The sequence below is a fragment of the Perca flavescens genome, chromosome 17, assembly GCF_004354835.1.
Source record: "Perca flavescens isolate YP-PL-M2 chromosome 17, PFLA_1.0, whole genome shotgun sequence".
NCBI classification, from domain to species: Eukaryota; Metazoa; Chordata; class Actinopteri; order Perciformes; family Percidae; genus Perca; species Perca flavescens.
Window position 1 is genome coordinate 23750212 of NC_041347.1, and position 17496 is coordinate 23767707.

General features: G+C 41.8%; 1 protein-coding gene across 6 annotated transcripts in view; it reads left to right on the forward strand.

Moving 5' to 3' along the window:
* The window catches only part of akt3a (v-akt murine thymoma viral oncogene homolog 3a), a 69273-nt gene that overhangs the window by 38065 nt on the left and 13712 nt on the right, over positions 1–17496 (forward strand). For 5 of the 6 annotated variants that reach the window (XM_028604221.1, XM_028604222.1, XM_028604220.1 and 2 more), the window contains 7 exons: positions 4477–4588; positions 9424–9568; positions 10878–11009; positions 11229–11294; positions 12669–12737; positions 15386–15508; positions 16205–16333. In XM_028604221.1, coding sequence (XP_028460022.1) covers positions 4477–4588; positions 9424–9568; positions 10878–11009; positions 11229–11294; positions 12669–12737; positions 15386–15508; positions 16205–16333 — 776 coding nt within the window. Of the gene's footprint in view, positions 1–3161; positions 3499–4476; positions 4589–9423; positions 9569–10877; positions 11010–11228; positions 11295–12668; positions 12738–15385; positions 15509–16204; positions 16334–17496 lie in introns of all 6 variants that reach the window. The other variant, XM_028604224.1, reaches the window with a different exon arrangement.

Genomic DNA, 17496 nt, shown 5'->3' on the forward strand with positions numbered 1-17496 from the left:
CACTAACATACAAACACATTTTTCAAAAGATTCTCAAAAACAGATGGGGTATGACGAATACCAAATGATGCGCCACGCAGCAGCCAGCAGGAGGTTCAGAGTTGCGCAACGCAGTAACCGGCGGTAGATGTAATGTTTCGGTGCGCAGCATCCGGGACAAATGGGTTAAAGGAACACGCCGACTTTTTGGGAATTTAGCTTATTCACCGTAACCCCCAGAGTAAGACAAGTCGATACATACCCTTCTCATCTCCGTGTGTGCTGTAACGCTGTCTGATGGCTCCAGCATTAGCTTAGCCCAGCACAGATCCTGCAGGTAACTGGTTCCAACTAGCCTACTGCTCCGAATTGTGACAAAAGTGACAAAATAACGCCAACATGTTCCTATTTACATGTTGTGATTTGTAGAGTCACAGCGTGTACAAAGAACAACATAACATGAGACACTTATTTTGTCACTTATTTGGAGAAGTAGGATTACTGGAACCATTCACCTGCATGTTCTTTGATGGGCTGATGCCGCTGGAGCCGTCAGACAGCCTTACAGCACGCACTGAGATGAGAAAGATATGTATCGACTTGTCTAACTCTGGGGGTTACGGTGAATAAGCTAAATTCCCAATAAGTTGGCGTGTTCTTTTAATGGGACAACACTGAAGAAATGACACTTTGCTACATTGTAAAGCAGGGGTCACCAACACCAAACAACCAGGACTCACACAGGACAGACAGCGAATGACAAACCGACAAGAGACAAAAGGAAACAGAGAGACTAAATACACAGGGTAACGAGGACTAACAAGGAACAGGAGGCACAACAGGTGAAACAAATCAGACAATCACAAGGGAGGGAAAACCAAGGACAGGAAGTAAGCTAGACAAGACAAGGGAGACAAGACGGACTTCAAAATAAAACAGGTAACAGAACATAACAGAACTCACAATCATGACAGATGAGTATCATTAATCAATAATAATCATATATAACTAAAGGCAAACTGAGCATATTTGTTATTTCAGAAGAGTGTATTAAACTGGTAGCCCTTCGTATGACTCAATACCCATGAAGTAGCTCTCAGTTTCAAAAAGGTTGGTGACCCCTGATGTAAAGTATTAAGTTTACAGCTTGTATAACAGTGTGAATGTGCTGTCCCCTCAAAATAATTCAACATACAGCCATTAATGTCTAAACCGCTGGAAACAAAAGTCAGTACACCCCTATGTTAAATTCCCATGGAGGCAGGCAGATTTTTATTTTTAAAGGCCAGTTATTTCTTGGATCCAGGATACTATGCATCCTGATAAAGTTCCCTTGGCCTTTGGAATTAAAATAGCCCCACATCATCACATGCCCTTCACCATACCTAGAGATTGGCATGGGGTACTTTCTATAAAATCATCTCTCAATGCAAATCAAACTAGCTATTAGGCTAACTGACATAAAACCATGCCAATGCCAAACTTTATCAGGATGCATAGTATCCTGGATCCATGAAATAACTGGCCTTTAAAAATAAAAATCTGCCTGCCTCTATGGGAATTTAACATAGGGGTGTACTGACTTTTGTTGCCAGTGGTTTAGACATTAATGGCTGTATGTTGAGTTATTTTGAGGGGACTGCACATTTACACTGTTATACAAGCTGTAAACTTAATACTTTACATTGTAGCAAAGTGTAATTTCTTCAGTGTTGTCCCATTAAAAGATATAATGAAATATTTACTAAAATGTGAGGGGTGTACTCACTTTTGTGAGATACTGTACATGAACATAATCTTGCATAATAATAAAGGTGCCAAGCTTGTTTTTCCACTTCTGTTGCAGATGCCACTTTATCTACTTGATTTACTAAATTTGGACATGGCAGCAATCATTTTCTTTATATTAATGTATAATCATTATAAAAATATTTTAGTTCAATGGCTTTAGAAGAGTGCTGTGTGAAAATATCTGCAGAACAGTCAGGGACAGTGAGGATTGGTGATGGAGGGGACGATCGGAGAGGAAAATGATGACGAATGGTAGAATATAAGCTGATACCTTAGAGAAAACGATAAAGAATGGTACATCAAAGGACGGAGGAGGAGAAAGAAATATAGGAGTCCAGAAGGGAGGACAAGTATGGGGAATGAGCGATGGGAGTCAATCGGAGGGGGCAGAGGAAGAGTGAATTGGAGACGTGGGGAGGAGAAAGGAAGAAGAGAGAGGACAGAGATGGAGGAATGATTAGGGTGGGGAGCAATGGATGGGAGATGGAGAGAGGGATGGAAGGATTGGAGAGTGAGGCTTTTGTGGATGAAATATGGGGGAGAGAAAGGGAGGATGAGAGGAGGAGAGGAGCTCATCAGCTCTGAACAGACAGGGAGGAGGAGACGAAGACAGGATTGGGGAACGAGGAAAAAGGGGAGAGAAAAAGAGTTTGTGGGGAGGACAAGCCAGGCCATACATCCGGCCCCGGCTGCTTGGCACAGCACTGGCATTGCCACATCTGTTGCCCAAAGCTGGGAGGCCAGGTGGCGTGTGTGTATGTGTGTATGTGTGTGTTTGTTTATGCGTGCGCGTGTGTGTATGTGTGTGTGTGTGTGTGTGTGTGTGTGTGTGTGTGTGTGTGTGTGTTTGTGTAAGTGGTCAGATGGAACAGAGATGGTACAGGCCTGTTCCCTGCAGAGGGACTCATACATACAAGCCTGTCGCTCACACACACACACACACACACACACACACACACACACACACACACACACACACACACACACACACACACACACACTGATGCATGCAATCACATACACCCACTAAACTGCTACACAGATTTCACAATTGCCTGCTGTGGCAAACAACCCAATTTCAGCTAATGTTCAAACTTCAATATCACTTTAACGTGTGTGTGGGTGTGTGTGTGTGGGTGCGAGTATTTTTTGGCATGAACCATAGCATGACCTGGTTTTCAGGCAGCACAGTAGGCCATGTTCACGAGTCAGGTAGTAACTTCTTTCTTTGTGTGTGTGTGTGTGTGTGTGTGTGTGTGTGTGTGTGTGTGTGTGTGTGTGTGTGTGTGTGTGTGTGTGTGTGTGTGTGTGTGTGTGTGTGTGTTACATCGAAACTCTGCCATGTGTTCAACCTGAATGGTGTTGTCATTAACCTTCCTGTCTATATTTAGGTTGAGCCATGACGTGCTGTGCTGTGCCACACTTAAACAGAAAGTAATTGGAAGAAGGGATAGCCGAGGACAGAGAGGAGAGGAGAGGAAAGAGAAGAAGAGGAGAGGAGAGAGTGGAGGAGAGAGGGTGAAGAGAGATTGACAGCAGACAAGAAGAGAAGAGAGGGAAATGTAGGGTGATATATGTAGAACAAAGAAGAAGTGGGGGAGATGAGAGGACAAAAGATCATTATGCTCTTTTACATCAGCTCTTGTCCCCAATAACCAGAGAGACTGCTGAGGGACAATGAAGATGCATTCCTTCCCACTGCGAGCTCACAGCCCCATCTGGCTATGTGTGCGTACGTTTCTGCGTTTGTGTACTGTATTATGCATGTGTGTAATAAAGGCCTACTGTATTGCACATTTTCACAGAAATGTGTCTCTTCGGTTCTTCGCCAGATGCGTATGTGCTGCAACACGTAATATCCCTTGGCACAGGAAAGCACCATTATTTGAATCATCTTTTGCTGAAGTTATTGCATATTTTTAAACTAACAAATTTAAAACCAAGCTGCATTTTTTTTTTTAATTGTACAGGCCTACATTATTTCACTATAGGTTTTCATCACAGCAGAGTAGGATAGGCACAGTAACTAATAACATTAGCAATGGCTCTGTTCTATTCAAGTGTCTCAAGTAAGCTCTAACAGTGTAACAGTCAGCCAGCATGCATAATACAAGGACCGTAAAACTTAAGCTGCTTCATTTCTATTTATTTACACCTGTGCTCTTCCTCGTCTGACAAAATGTCTTCCATTAAAAAAACCTAAAAACTTACCATATTTTGCTTGGATTCTTTTAAACCAACTTTAATTATTGCTTAAGGTAATTTTATTTATCTATAACATTGTATTACAAGTTAATTCAATGAACCTTCCATTAAAATACGTACAGGATGTGTAGTGAAGAATATGATAAATGAAATACAAAAAAATGCAACAATAACTGAACCAAAGAAGAGAAAAAAAACACCAACCCACATAAAAGATATACACGTAAATCCCCTCATGCACACGTACATTGTAACTACTCATGAGTCTGAGCAAACAGAAAGGTTTACCTTTAACATGTGCTTGATATCAGCTCTTAAGTGCAGGACAAAACTACATGTCACTAAATGTACCATCGTCACATCTGAATCTTATTTTAGGTTCAATTAGAAGCTCCTAGCTCTTTCAAGTTCCATTTTCTTTCTCCCTCTTTGTGCTATTTGTTGCAGAAACGTTGTAATTGTACTGAAAGACAGCACTGTCCCTCTGGCTGCCTGTTTCAGAATGTCAACTGATGAAGACGGAGAGGCCAAAGCCAAACACCTTCATCATACGATGCCTCCAGTGGACCACCGTCATCGAGAGGACCTTCCACGTGGACTCTCCTGATGAGAGGTCAGTTCCCTGAAGACTTTTAGAGTTCTTAGAACATCCTCCAGTCATTGTTGGTCAGTGAACAACAAGGATGTTTTCCTTTATGGAAACAGTGTCCCCCTAAATCTGTCTAAAGAAAGCTCCAATCTTATATATGGGGCCAGGAGTCAGGATTCAAATTTTAGATGCTAAGAGTATATAAGAGTAATATTTAGCCAGAGCTTTCTTTAAAACCACTTTATGTACATGTTAGAGCCAAGATGCTTTTAGACAAATAGGTTATTGAATGTATACTGCCTATATTATCGTCTTATATTCATCATATAGCAAAAGTTTGGATAATTCACAATTGACATATAAGTTAAAACCTAGGTTTATTCCTCAACCCAGTTAAGTCCAACCTGTGACGGTTTCCTGCATGTCTCCCCCCCTTTCTCTCCACTTTCATATCTGAGCAGTCCTATCCATTAAAGGTGGAAATGGCCAAAAGTGTTTCAAAAGTCATATACATGAGGAAGCAATAATTCAGTTTCAGTTCAACTTAAAAGCTTTACATGTGCAAGAATAATTTTCTTGCATATAAATAGTTTTTACATTTTTAACAATAAAAAGATTCTGTACAATTTCTGTTAATAGTAAAATAAAGAAAAATAAACATGCCAAACTTAAACATTGATCATGACCATGACATTTCCCTAAACATAGATAAAAAAAATAAATACAAATCATGCAGGTAAAAGTATCATCAGGGGCAGAGGTATATGAGGTTTGTACTGTAGATTTTGTAGGTGTGTGTGTGTGTGTGTGTGTGAGAGGGGAAAGAGACAGAGTGGGAAGGAGACCTTTCAAGTAGCGTTGGCATAAATTCTCCAGCTGCTCAGTTCCTTTCTGAGGAGCTGAGGTGTTTATCTCCAGAAAATGAACAGCTTTGCCCAGAAGACCACAGATGCTTCTGTGCATCCTTTAAGTTTGTGTGTGTGTGTGTGTGTGTGTGTGTGTCGGTTCAACTTTGTCTGTGTTATATGTTGCTTTATAATAGTTTTGCCTCCAGATAATCCCAAAAACATTTCAGAGTTAACATAAAGCTAATAACTTTCTATTGAGTATTTTTTAAGTCAAGTGTATAGAATATGCAAGTGGACGACTGCAAGATCCAGATGTGTGCATGTTTGGTTTTGGAAGTGTGTGTGCAAAAGATGTGCGAATTATTGAAGTTTAAGTGGGTTGGAAAGAAGTGTGTGTGTGTGCCACAACTGGTTGTCTGTGTGTGTGTGTCTGTGTGTGTTACTGTATTTGTCATACTGTACCAGTGCTGGCAGGGCTCCAACTACCACAGCCCCAGCCGTGAGCAGAGAGGGTGGCACATGTTGGCATGGTGCCCGACTGTAGGCAGGCCCATTATCTCTCATTAGCAAAAAAAAAAGAAAAACAACTCATTATGCAAAAAACACCAAGAGAGAGAGAGCATTTATCTGCTGCCTGACCTTGAGAGAGTTCCCATTGCTTTTCATGTTGCTACACGCACACACACACATCATGGGTGCCACAAATTCAGTGCTCCATTTTTGTAAATAGAGTGTAACTTGAGTTTGCCCTTGTTTTGGAGTGTGTAGGGTACGCTCAGAAGTCTTTGCAGTAGAAAGGGATTCAGATCTCAAAAACACACTGCTCTGTTTAAGTCCAGATAGATGTTCTTTCGGATCCCTCAAGGAAACATATGGGCATCTAACTCCAAACAAAACAAAAGACACAGGGGTGATCGTTTGGGAGTCAAACAGGTTTCATTATTATGATCTCCTCACAGCTTACACTGGGTAAGTTTATTTGAAAGTGCACACTCGTAAATCCCAACTTGCTTCTCTGGAGTGCTGAGGATTTCTGAATATTTGAATATCATCTTTGGTTCACCTTAGTTCAAGCTCTTTAGTGTGTGTCTGCTAACATGTTACCCTTGCATGCACAGTAGCACAGGATTAACACTGTTTGAGTGAAGATCAGTGGGAGGAATTCAAAAGACAATTCAGAGAACCCAGTTCAGTTTTGAGTAAAACAACATTTTCAGCATTTTCATTTTAGGTTTAAAATCAGAAATATTACTGACAACAACATGATTATCTTACCTGTAATTAACCAGATTTACTACTTCAGGACTGATGAACCTTAGAAATGGCTTTAAGTTCAGTTTTAGTCTCAGTGGCCCTCATTTATCAACCTAACGTAGAAACCAGCGCAGATATGAGCGCAGAAATCCTCTTACGACAGGCTTCACATGTGATTCATGAAACGTTCGTATCACACCAATCAGAGCGTAAGAATGGTCGTACATTGATAAATGCAGCGGATGGAAACGATTTTTTGGTATTTAAATATCACGGCCCAATATATTCTCGGTTTTGAGGCCTCGCCCCTGCAATTTACGACATGGCGAGACGTAATCCGGCTGAGAAGCGGCACTTTTCAGAGGTGGAGACTGAAACCCTGATATCTCAGATTATTTGCACTAACGTGTGTACTATTTGGCAACCTGAAAACTGGTATTAAAGGCTGTAGAAAGAATGAGGAATGGAAAGAGATCACTGATGCGGTCAACTGCGTTGCCGTAGTAAATCGGACTCCAGCTGAAGTCTATTTAATTTATGTTTGACATATGTATTCTATAGTCCTAATCATAGGCTTCTATTGCAATCTTTTAGGCCTACATGTAGGTGTACTTATATTTAAATAAACACACGGTAGCGGTCCGGAGTTTATGCAGTGTCTTTTATTTTACTTGTATTTTACGAGTCAACAGCTGAGGGAGAGTGCGTGTCCTCCGCCCCCCCGTGCTGGACCACCACCTCGACCCTGTCTCCTGACAGCAGAGGGGCTGGAAAAACAAGCCGAAATAACTCGGTCAATGGCAGAAATAAATCGTTCACTTGAAAGAGAAACAAAAACTTGAAGAATAAATAAAAATGTTGTGCATTGTCATGTTTCCTGTATTGAATATCATTGCCAAACATAACACTATAGGCTGCCTTTTAAAAGCGAGGAATAATATCCTGTCTCCTTCGTATAGCCCCCAGTTGGGGCTGTGCTGGACACTGCTCTCTGGGCATCGGGTCATCTGGCTCCATCACTACATTTATGGCACCGTGTCTTCGTGCACCATGTTGTGCACCGCAAGTCCACACTGACTCCAAAACTTGCGTACACGAGTTCAGACCAGACGTGAGATTTTTTTGCAGCCTACACTCACTTTCAAATTGATAAATGCCGAGCTTTGCGTAGGAATCGGCGTACGCCCGTCCTACGCCTGTTTTAGGTCGTACGCACGTTTCATAAATGAGGGCCACTGTCTCTTCTCTTCTGAGAGGGGTGCTAGGCCCTGTTTATAAACCATTATATTCGTTATCGTTAAATACAGTTAATCTGATGCGTGGCTGGTCTTCTGCTATGATGATTGTCACGCACATGCACACACACACACACACACACACACACACACACACACACACACACACACACACACACACACACAATCAAGCTCACACACTTTCTCTCAACAGATGTTGAACAGCACCGCTAATGGAAAGTCAATGGGGAGGAACAATGTTAGCGAACAACAATGCATTGTTCCCTCTAATGCATGGGTGTGCATTTACATACATGCAGATACTTGCACACACACCCACCCCCACACCCCCCACACAGACAAACACACCCACACACGCACGCACACACGGCGGCTGTGGGCGGCTGTGGCTCAGTGGTAGAGCGGTTGCCTGCCAATCGGAAGGTTGGTGGTTCGATCTTTGGCCCTGCAGTCCCATGTCGAAGCGTCCTTGGGCAAGACACTGAACCCCGAGTTGCCCCCGATGCTGCGCATTGGAGTGTAAATGTGTGTGAATGATTATCTGATGAGCAGGTGGCACCTTGTACGGCAGCCTCGGCCACAGTGTATGAATGTGTGTGAATGGTGAATGGTTCCTGTACAATGTTAAAGCGCTTTGAGTAGTCGTTGAGACTAGAAAAGCGCTATATAAGAACAGTCCATTTACATTTACACACACACACACACACACACACACAACAGGTGTAAAATATAATACTGGTCACCGACTCTGGCACTTATTTAACCAGGTTTTGAAAGGCAATAAGGTCTATTCAATTAACATAAACACCTATTTGTTCAACAGAGAGGAAACATGGTCAACTAGAGAATCAACCAAATGAGCAATGATCATGGAGCAGAACTAATGCCTACCTGTGTGTGTGTGTGTGTGTGTGTGTGTGTGTGTGTGTGTGTGTGTGTGTGTGTGTGTGTGTGTGTGTGTGCGTGCGTGTGTGTGTGTGTGTGTGTGTGTGTGTGTGTGTGTGTGTGTGTGTGTGTGTGTCAGAATTATGTTTATTCAAGTTAAAGGAAAACAACTTGAGTAAGGCTGCAAATAATAACTTTCATTAATGATTAATCTGATTATTTTCTTGATTAACTCCTGTTAAAATTCCCCTGAGCACAATGCAACACATTGATATTGCTTGTTTTATCTGACCACAAGTCCAACACCAACGATATTCAATTTATTATAATATATGACCAAAAAATAAATAAATAATCACATCCTCATATTTAAGGAGCTGGTAGTTTTGCTACTAAAATGATTCATGGACAATCAAAATAGTTTCTGATTAGTTTTCTGTCAAACTGGACCTTCCATGGAAGGACACTGGGTTTGGTTGAAATTGAAATATAAAGGATGATGCCTCAGTCATTTTTATCCAATTAAACAGTAATGTGCGTCAGAAGCAGTGGATACAGTAGGTGTTTGTAATGGTGCTTCCCTAAACTTTTTTTTTGTTGTGTGTTGTAAACTCAGAGATGAGTGGACAGAGGCCATCCAGATGGTGGCTGACAAGCTGCAGAGACAAGAGGAAGAAAGGATCCAGTGCAGCCCCACCTCCAACATCGACAACATGGTCGAGGAGGAGATGGACATCTCCACCACACACCACAAACGCAAGGTATAACACACAACAGTGCTTTCCAGATGTACTATTGCTTTACATTGTCATGTAATGGGTTACAACCTTGCAATTTCCAAAATGGTCCAGGGAGTCACGGGTTTGTGTCAACTAATGAAATGCTCCCCTGTAACAACAAGGGTGTGAATTGTTTTTTCCACATTAAAGGCAAGTAAAAGCAGTCATGCAAAGCAACTTTTGTAAATGTACTTAGTTTCAAAGGTATAGGCTACACATAGGTAAAATTTAAACTAGATGTATCAAGCAAACAGTCTTAAAGCGTAACTCTCGCCAAAATGCAACCTAATGTCTTTTTGTGAATGTAACTGAGTCAAACTTTCGTTTAAAAGCATATTTAGGACGGAATCGCCACTTTTAAGATTTACCAAATTTTCGTTTTTCGGTCAAATGGCCTTTTGAATGGGAATGCTAAGGGCACTTTTATGCTAGCCTCAAAATAGCTATTTTTAAAACACTAAGAAGGCTCGACACAACATGAAACTTTGCTCGAAGTATCATCAGGGGCTCTACACCTTAACGAAAGCGTTGATAACATTGTTTGTGTACCCAGAGTTTACTAAAAAAGGTTTTGAACAACTCACCGTAGCTCTTGTTGATTCCGGCCGCTACCACCTCAGCAGTCAAAACGAGTCGATATCCGAGTGCGAATGAACGGACTCCATATGAGGCTCCTTTTTCAACTACAAGGTCAATATTGTTTTTCAATAACGACAAAACAAGAAATAATCTGTGCATTTATATGGAACTAAGGTAAGCTTTAGGAGATTTTCATCTTTACTCTCCTCCCTGTTATGTTGCATTCGTAAATCGATTGTTTTTGACCGACAAAATGGCTGCGGCCGGAAACAAGAGCTACGGTGAGTTGTTCAAAACCATTCAAGAGGCCATTTGACTGAAAAACGAAAATACGGTAAATCTAAAAAGTGGCGATTCTGTCCTAATTATGCTTTTAAACGAAGTTTTACTTGGGTACATTCACAAAAAGACCCTAGGTTGCATTTTGGCGAGAGTTACGCTTTAAGTACAGCAAGAGGCCCCTCCGGGTGCTGCTTGTGTTTAGATAACATTTTAAAAATGTTTAACTTCTTTTGCTAAATGACAAAAGGTTTTGTAGAAAAATGTTGATTATATTCCTTAAAACCGTCAAAACTGACGTCAAAACTGACGTCAAAACTGACGTCAAAACTGACGTCAAAACTGACGTCAAAACTGCCAAAGGTCATTGCATATCAACTATTTAACTTGAAGCACAGATGAATTGATGACATTCTGCATTTCCCTCCCCAAGACAATGAGTGACTTTGACTACTTGAAGCTGCTGGGAAAGGGAACCTTTGGTAAAGTGATTCTTGTCCGAGAAAAGGCCAGCGGGAAATACTACGCCATGAAAATTCTTAAAAAAGAAGTCATCATAGCCAAGGTTAGTCTGCCCGACTGTTCATCTACTGATCAATCTTATCTTTTTTTACTGTATTTTGAATGGACCACATAAAACTGAAGCCTTTTTCTAACTACTTTTAATTTTGAGTACAGTGTCAGATGTCAGTATTTGATGTTTTTACTGCATTTCATGGGGTGATCTTTAACTGGTTTCTTATTTATTTGGTTGATTGAACATGTTTTTACCGTATCTGTGCAGGATGAAGTGGCTCACACACTCACAGAGAGCAGAGTACTGAAAAACACCAGGCACCCCTTTCTCACTGTAAGTACCTCAAATGCACAGTTTAGATTCAGACATGTGTGCATATGCAAATGTGTTAACATCTGTAAGAGTTTGTCGCATACGCAGACAGCATATTGATCCTATATATACCTGAGTCTCTCGAGGCTAATTATGAGTTAGGCACCAAATTGTAGTACATTAACGACCACATCTGTTAGTTTTACACACTGTATTTGATGTACACAGACACACATAAGTCCCTGCTAATTTCTATCGCACTCCCTGGAAACGCACAAACATATGCAGTATATGAACACACACACACACACACACACACACACACACACACACACACACACACACACACACACACACACACACACACTGTCATGAGAGCAATTACAGTTCATATCTAAGTTCACACTTACAGCCACAAAGAGACTCAGACCAACTGTTCTTTTGTTTAACAGCTTTCTCTGTTGAAAGAAAACACACACCTATTTTCTTTTAATAAGCAAATACAGAAATAAACAGTCTGCTCCTGCTGATTAAACTCTAATGGGACCAGACTTCTCGCTGCGTACAACGTTCACTCAAAACAGAAAATCATATTTGATGCTATTCAAGTCACCCCTCTGTACAGAAATAAAAGAGGAGGCTGTTGCGTTAGTAAATGCTTCATGATAAATAGCCCTTGATTAGTAACAATCACTTGTACACTACATTTTCATTGCACTGTGGGATAATTGGAGTCCACTATATAATGTAAGATTTAAAGGTCCCATGGCATGAAAATGTCACTTCATGAGGTTTTTTAACATTAGTATGAGTTCCCCCAGCCTACCTATGGTAGAAATGGTGATAGGTGGAAACCGAGCCCTGGGTATCCTGCTCTGCCTTTGAGAAAATGAAAGCTCAGATGGGCTGATCTGGAATATTGCTCCTTATGACCTCATAAGGAGCAAGGTTACCTCCCCTTTCTCTGCTTTGCCCGCCCAGAGAATTTGGCCCACCCATGAGAAAGAGACATTATGGCTTTCAAAAGAGCAAAGTGGCAGTTGGTCAAGGCCATACCCCCACCCTCCACCTTGCCCCCCCTCTCTCCTCCTCAATAGCTATAGAGACAGAAATGGCACATACTAAGGAAAGCTCATTGTGGGACTGGCTCTAGTGGCTGTAATTCTGCACTAAGGCTGAATTTCGTGAAAGAGACTTCAGATACAGTATTACGGGACCACTAAGGTCTACATAAAAGCATCCAAAGAGCAGCATGTCATGGGACCTTTAATACATCTGGCTACACAAGGGCAAATTGAATTGAAGTTATATAAACTTGTGTGTGTGTGTGTGTGTGTGTGTGTGTGTGTGTGTGTGTGTGTGTGTGTGTGTGTGTGTGTCTCTCTCTCATTTCAGTCATTAAAGTATTCATTCCAGACTAAAGACCGCCTCTGTTTCGTCATGGAGTATGTAAACGGAGGAGAGGTAAGACGCACACACTTTAAGGATGGTTGTGCTGTATGCGGTTACCCGTCTTTGTGTTACTGCTTTGCACAGCTAGTTAAACCACAACTCCACCACACCAACTGACAGAGATTAGACACTCCACATATTCTGTAAACTCAAAGTGTATGTTAAAACTCAGACAAACCTAAGATGACTGTCTTAGCTCTTTTGTCTTAATTTTTACGAGTAAATATTTATCTTAAATAAAAGTTATATATCAGGGTTATTAGAGAATATTGATTTTAAAAGGATTGTATTGATTTAAAAAGGATAAAATGATTTTATTAATTTAAAAAGCGATTGTATTGCTTTCGCTAAAGAAAATAGTCTGTTCCGTCTCTACGGTTGGAACAAGGTGAATGGGACTTCTTTGGGAATATTTATTTTGACGTTTCTGTCCTCCTTCATCTTGTTTCCTTCTTGTACAGGCGCTGCAGTTGACACACCTGTAAACACAATGTTGCAATGTAGCTAATTAACGTTATTGTCCCTACAGCGGAAGTTACTGCGTAGCGTTCATAGACTGTATGTAGAGATGTAGCAATAGGCGCTCACCAGATTTGCTGCCTTGTCTGAATTGGAGGACAGGATCTTGCTCCACATTTCCCCACTTTTTGCCATAGCTGATAAATAACCCGGATTTCTTTCAGCGGATTGATGGCTTTCCTCCAGAGTGATCAGAACTGCGTCCATGGTGACGCTCTGCTATGCATGGCAACGGTCTGTTATACTTAGCAACGGTCTGTTATAAAGAATTAGCACACCGCAGAATGCCGTCAGATTCAACCAAGCCATGTAATAAACAAAATTAATATAGAATGTATTCCAAGTTTAAATTAGTTGTTTTAAATATTATTTCAGATGATTTCCTAAACATTTGTTTGGTTTTATAAATGTCTCTTACAGATAATACACAATTTTTACATACGGAAATATAGTGTAAGTGGAGATGTAACAGTAGTGCAGCAGAGGAATGCTAAGACGGGCAAACACTCAAGAAGTGGCAAAAGTTTGACTGTTCGATTGCTTTCTAACACAGTTAATTTGCCAACCAACTGGCCTCTTGCTTGCCTTCTCATCTTTCTTTTCCGCTTCCATCCCTCTCCTGCTTGTGTCTATTTATGAACACACCTATGGGGCAGATATAGCCAGAATGACAGTCGGAGACGAAATGAGTTTGGAATCCCCCACTTTTCCATTTCTCAGATTTTTTAATGGGGCCGTTTTTGCAATCTTGGTTCATTCCCTCAGTGTAACTGTCACCTGCTTCCTTCCCAGTTAGTTAGGCAGTTCAGCCAGCGCCAGGCCTGAGCAAACACACACACACACACACACACACACACACACACACACACACACACACACACACACACACACACACACAGAAAACACCAGCAAACACACACATACTTAGACAAACACACAGCACATTTTTACCTCAACGGACAAATTGTGACCACACATACCTCACACACACACAACCTATTACAAACCTGCCACAGTCACAGCTGCCAGTACACTGATGAAGGCCCACCTGTCGTGTTACCCCCTTTCACCGCACCCCCGCCACATACACACACACACACACACACACACACACACATTACACACTGACACCATTTGCACAAGGTGGTCTGTGAGCATCACTCCAGCGGCCATATGCAAACATCCCTGAACAATTAATGGGGAGATGTGCGCCCCTTGGCCTCATGGGTAATTTGTACAACTTGACTGGTGTGCCGCAGCAGGCTGGTGTCATTTTGGTGCCACGTTTGTAGCTGTTTGACAGTGACAACTTGACAGCTAGGGAGAGCGTAAGAGAGAGCGTAAGAAAGAGAGAGAGCGAGATGAAGGGAATGTGAGGTGAGCGATTAAACGGCAAGATGGAGGAGAAACGGGAGGTCACGCCACCTGGGAAATAAAAACGAGTTGTGTACTCTTTAAAGTATGGAAATGAGCTTCTTGCCAAAAACAGAGAAGGATGGGTTTGAGAATAGAGTAAATGAAGACAGAGGCTCAGGGGGCAAGGCCAGTTAGGCCACTAATGAGTGCTGCACTGGAGGCAGTTGAAATGAGAGGGTGGGGGGAGTGTTGGCGGCGGCGGCAGCGGCGGTCGGCCTGTCTTTAACTAGACTGGTGTATTGATTAAACCCTTGATTTGGCCCCTGTTGCCGAACTCCACGCCAGCACCATGCCAACCTAGCCCAGAGGGTAACATGGAAGAGGTGTGTGTGTGTGTGTGTGTGTGTGTGTGTGTGTGTTTGTGGCGATGGGGGCTGCTAGATGAGGCGCCAGCTGCTGAGCGCCTCCACCCGCCCTCCTCCGAGACTCGCCCACCCCCCACCCTCCCACCCAGCCCCACTCCATGCGCACCCCTCACACACACACACACACACTCATCCTCCCCTCCGCTATCTATCATCTCAATATGGTGCGGGCAGCCAGTTTGTGTTGTGCTAATTTCCTCCAATAAATCAGTAATTATTGCTGTGCCGTCCCTGCTGTCTCTCCTCTCTCTCTCTCTCTCTCTCTCTCTCTCTCTCTCCCTCCCTCCCTCTCTCCCTCCCCCGCCCTCTCTCTGTCTCTCCCTCTCTCACCCTCTCTCTTCCTCCCTCCTTCTCCCGCAGCTGTTTTTCCATTTGTCCAGAGAGCGGGTGTTCTCAGAGGAGCGCACGCGCTTCTACGGCGCCGAGATTGTCTCGGCTCTTGACTACCTGCATTCGGCCAAGATTGTGTACCGGGACCTCAAGGTAAACAGGAACAGAGAGGGAAGGCTAGTTGGGGGTCATGGATGAGAGTGATCAGATATTTGAGGGAAAACTTTTTTTTTAGCCCCCCATCCAGTTTTCATCCAGGAGCAGAGGAGTTGCTCAGGATGTGTAGTAATTAAGGAAAGGGACAGGGACAAGCTCAAACAGACATAAAGCAGTACATAAGTGTGGGAGGTGGAGGCAGGCAGGCAGGCAGGCAGGGAGGGAGGAAGGGAGGGGGTGCTGATGCCACAGAGGTAGAGAGGTAGATGGCTCTGCCTGAGCGTCTGCCTGGCAGCCTTGGCCCCAGCCCTGCTCACAGCAGCCAAGAAAACAGAAAGGAGAAAAAGCAGACAGAGAGCGAGAAAAACACTTCAGCCATTAAAATTAAAAGCATTAGTGGCTCCACTACACGCCTGAAGTTTATTTCCCTACTCTGCTTCTTTGTGTGTCTGAGTGTGTGTACTCAGGCACACAAACAATAGAGCAATATGGTTTTCGTTACCTGTAAAACCTTGACTCCAACTTACAGAAAAAGTATTTTAGTCACTTAAAAAAGCAGTATTGTGTTCACTCTCAGTCACAAATGATGAGAATAAAATATTATTCCATGCCTTTACAATCAATTTGATGTTTGAGATTCTGATGGTGAAAGTTGAATTGTGGGAATTTATGTATATTTTATTTTCCTTCCAGTTGGAAAACCTGATGCTGGATAAAGATGGCCATATCAAGATCACCGATTTCGGCCTCTGCAAGGAGGGCATCACAGATGCTGCTACCATGAAGACCTTCTGTGGCACGCCCGAGTACCTCGCACCTGAGGTAACTTTTTTTGTTTTCTTCTTATGTGTTTTCTTTTTTTCTCTGGTTTCCTTTTGATTTCGTTCTCTCTCATGTATTTCCTATTCTTTACTTTTATCTAGAATAATCATTAATGCCTGGGTGTCTAATAACCAAAAGTAAGGTATGAAGTATAAGGTAAAATATAATGTCACAACATCTACTACTAATGGCAATCCGAGGAGAAGTAATAACAATCATAATTGTTCCTTTTTATTTGGGATTAAATATGAGCATCAAATCAAAAGGCACATATCTCAGAATCAATTCACATTACTGTCACTGACTACAAGGGGTGGGGGAAAAAATCGATAAAGCATAGTATCGCGATATTTTCCGTGGCAATACTATATCGATACACTGACGCCAAGTATTGATCTATTATTACATATGTGTTGGTCAGTTTGCAGCAATAAAATTTAAGTGAAATGAGCAAACAGAGAAATTTATCTTTTCAGATAAAACAGATGTTTTTGGGCACATCATTTGAAATTGAGAAAAATTTGAAGATGGAAAAAAGGTAATAAATTGCAATATATCGCAGAATATTGCAACATGTTTAAAAACGCAATAATATGGTATTGTGACATAAGTGTCGTGATGATATTCTATCTTTGGCGATTCCCACCCCTACTGACTTTTACAGTATATATTTTGTACATTATGGTAGTTAATATGCATTACAATGCAAGTATGTACAGGTACAACCATATACTGTCAGGTCAGGGTTAGGGTAAGTTATGTATCATCATTCCATCATCTTCTTACCAACCTAAATATTAGTCAATCAGAAAATAAAATAGTACAATGAAAAGTAAATATGAAATTTGGATAGATGTGTTGGATGATATTCTGCTTTATTCTTAAACACGTGTGAGACTGATTAGATACAGTACGGGTATTTTGGTTAAATTATGAACATGAAATGTGATGGATTTAATGACCATATCAACAACACAATGTAGACTATAAATGACATTAATCAATTGATAACATACATTTCACGGACTGTATGTTAAATTCTGTAAACTGAGCAGATTGACTGAGACTCTGTAGTACATAAAAGCATCTGTGGCATCCACACATACACCTTACCCCCAACTCATAAAGTGATGCTCCAGGTACTCTCTTGCCACCTCTTAGCC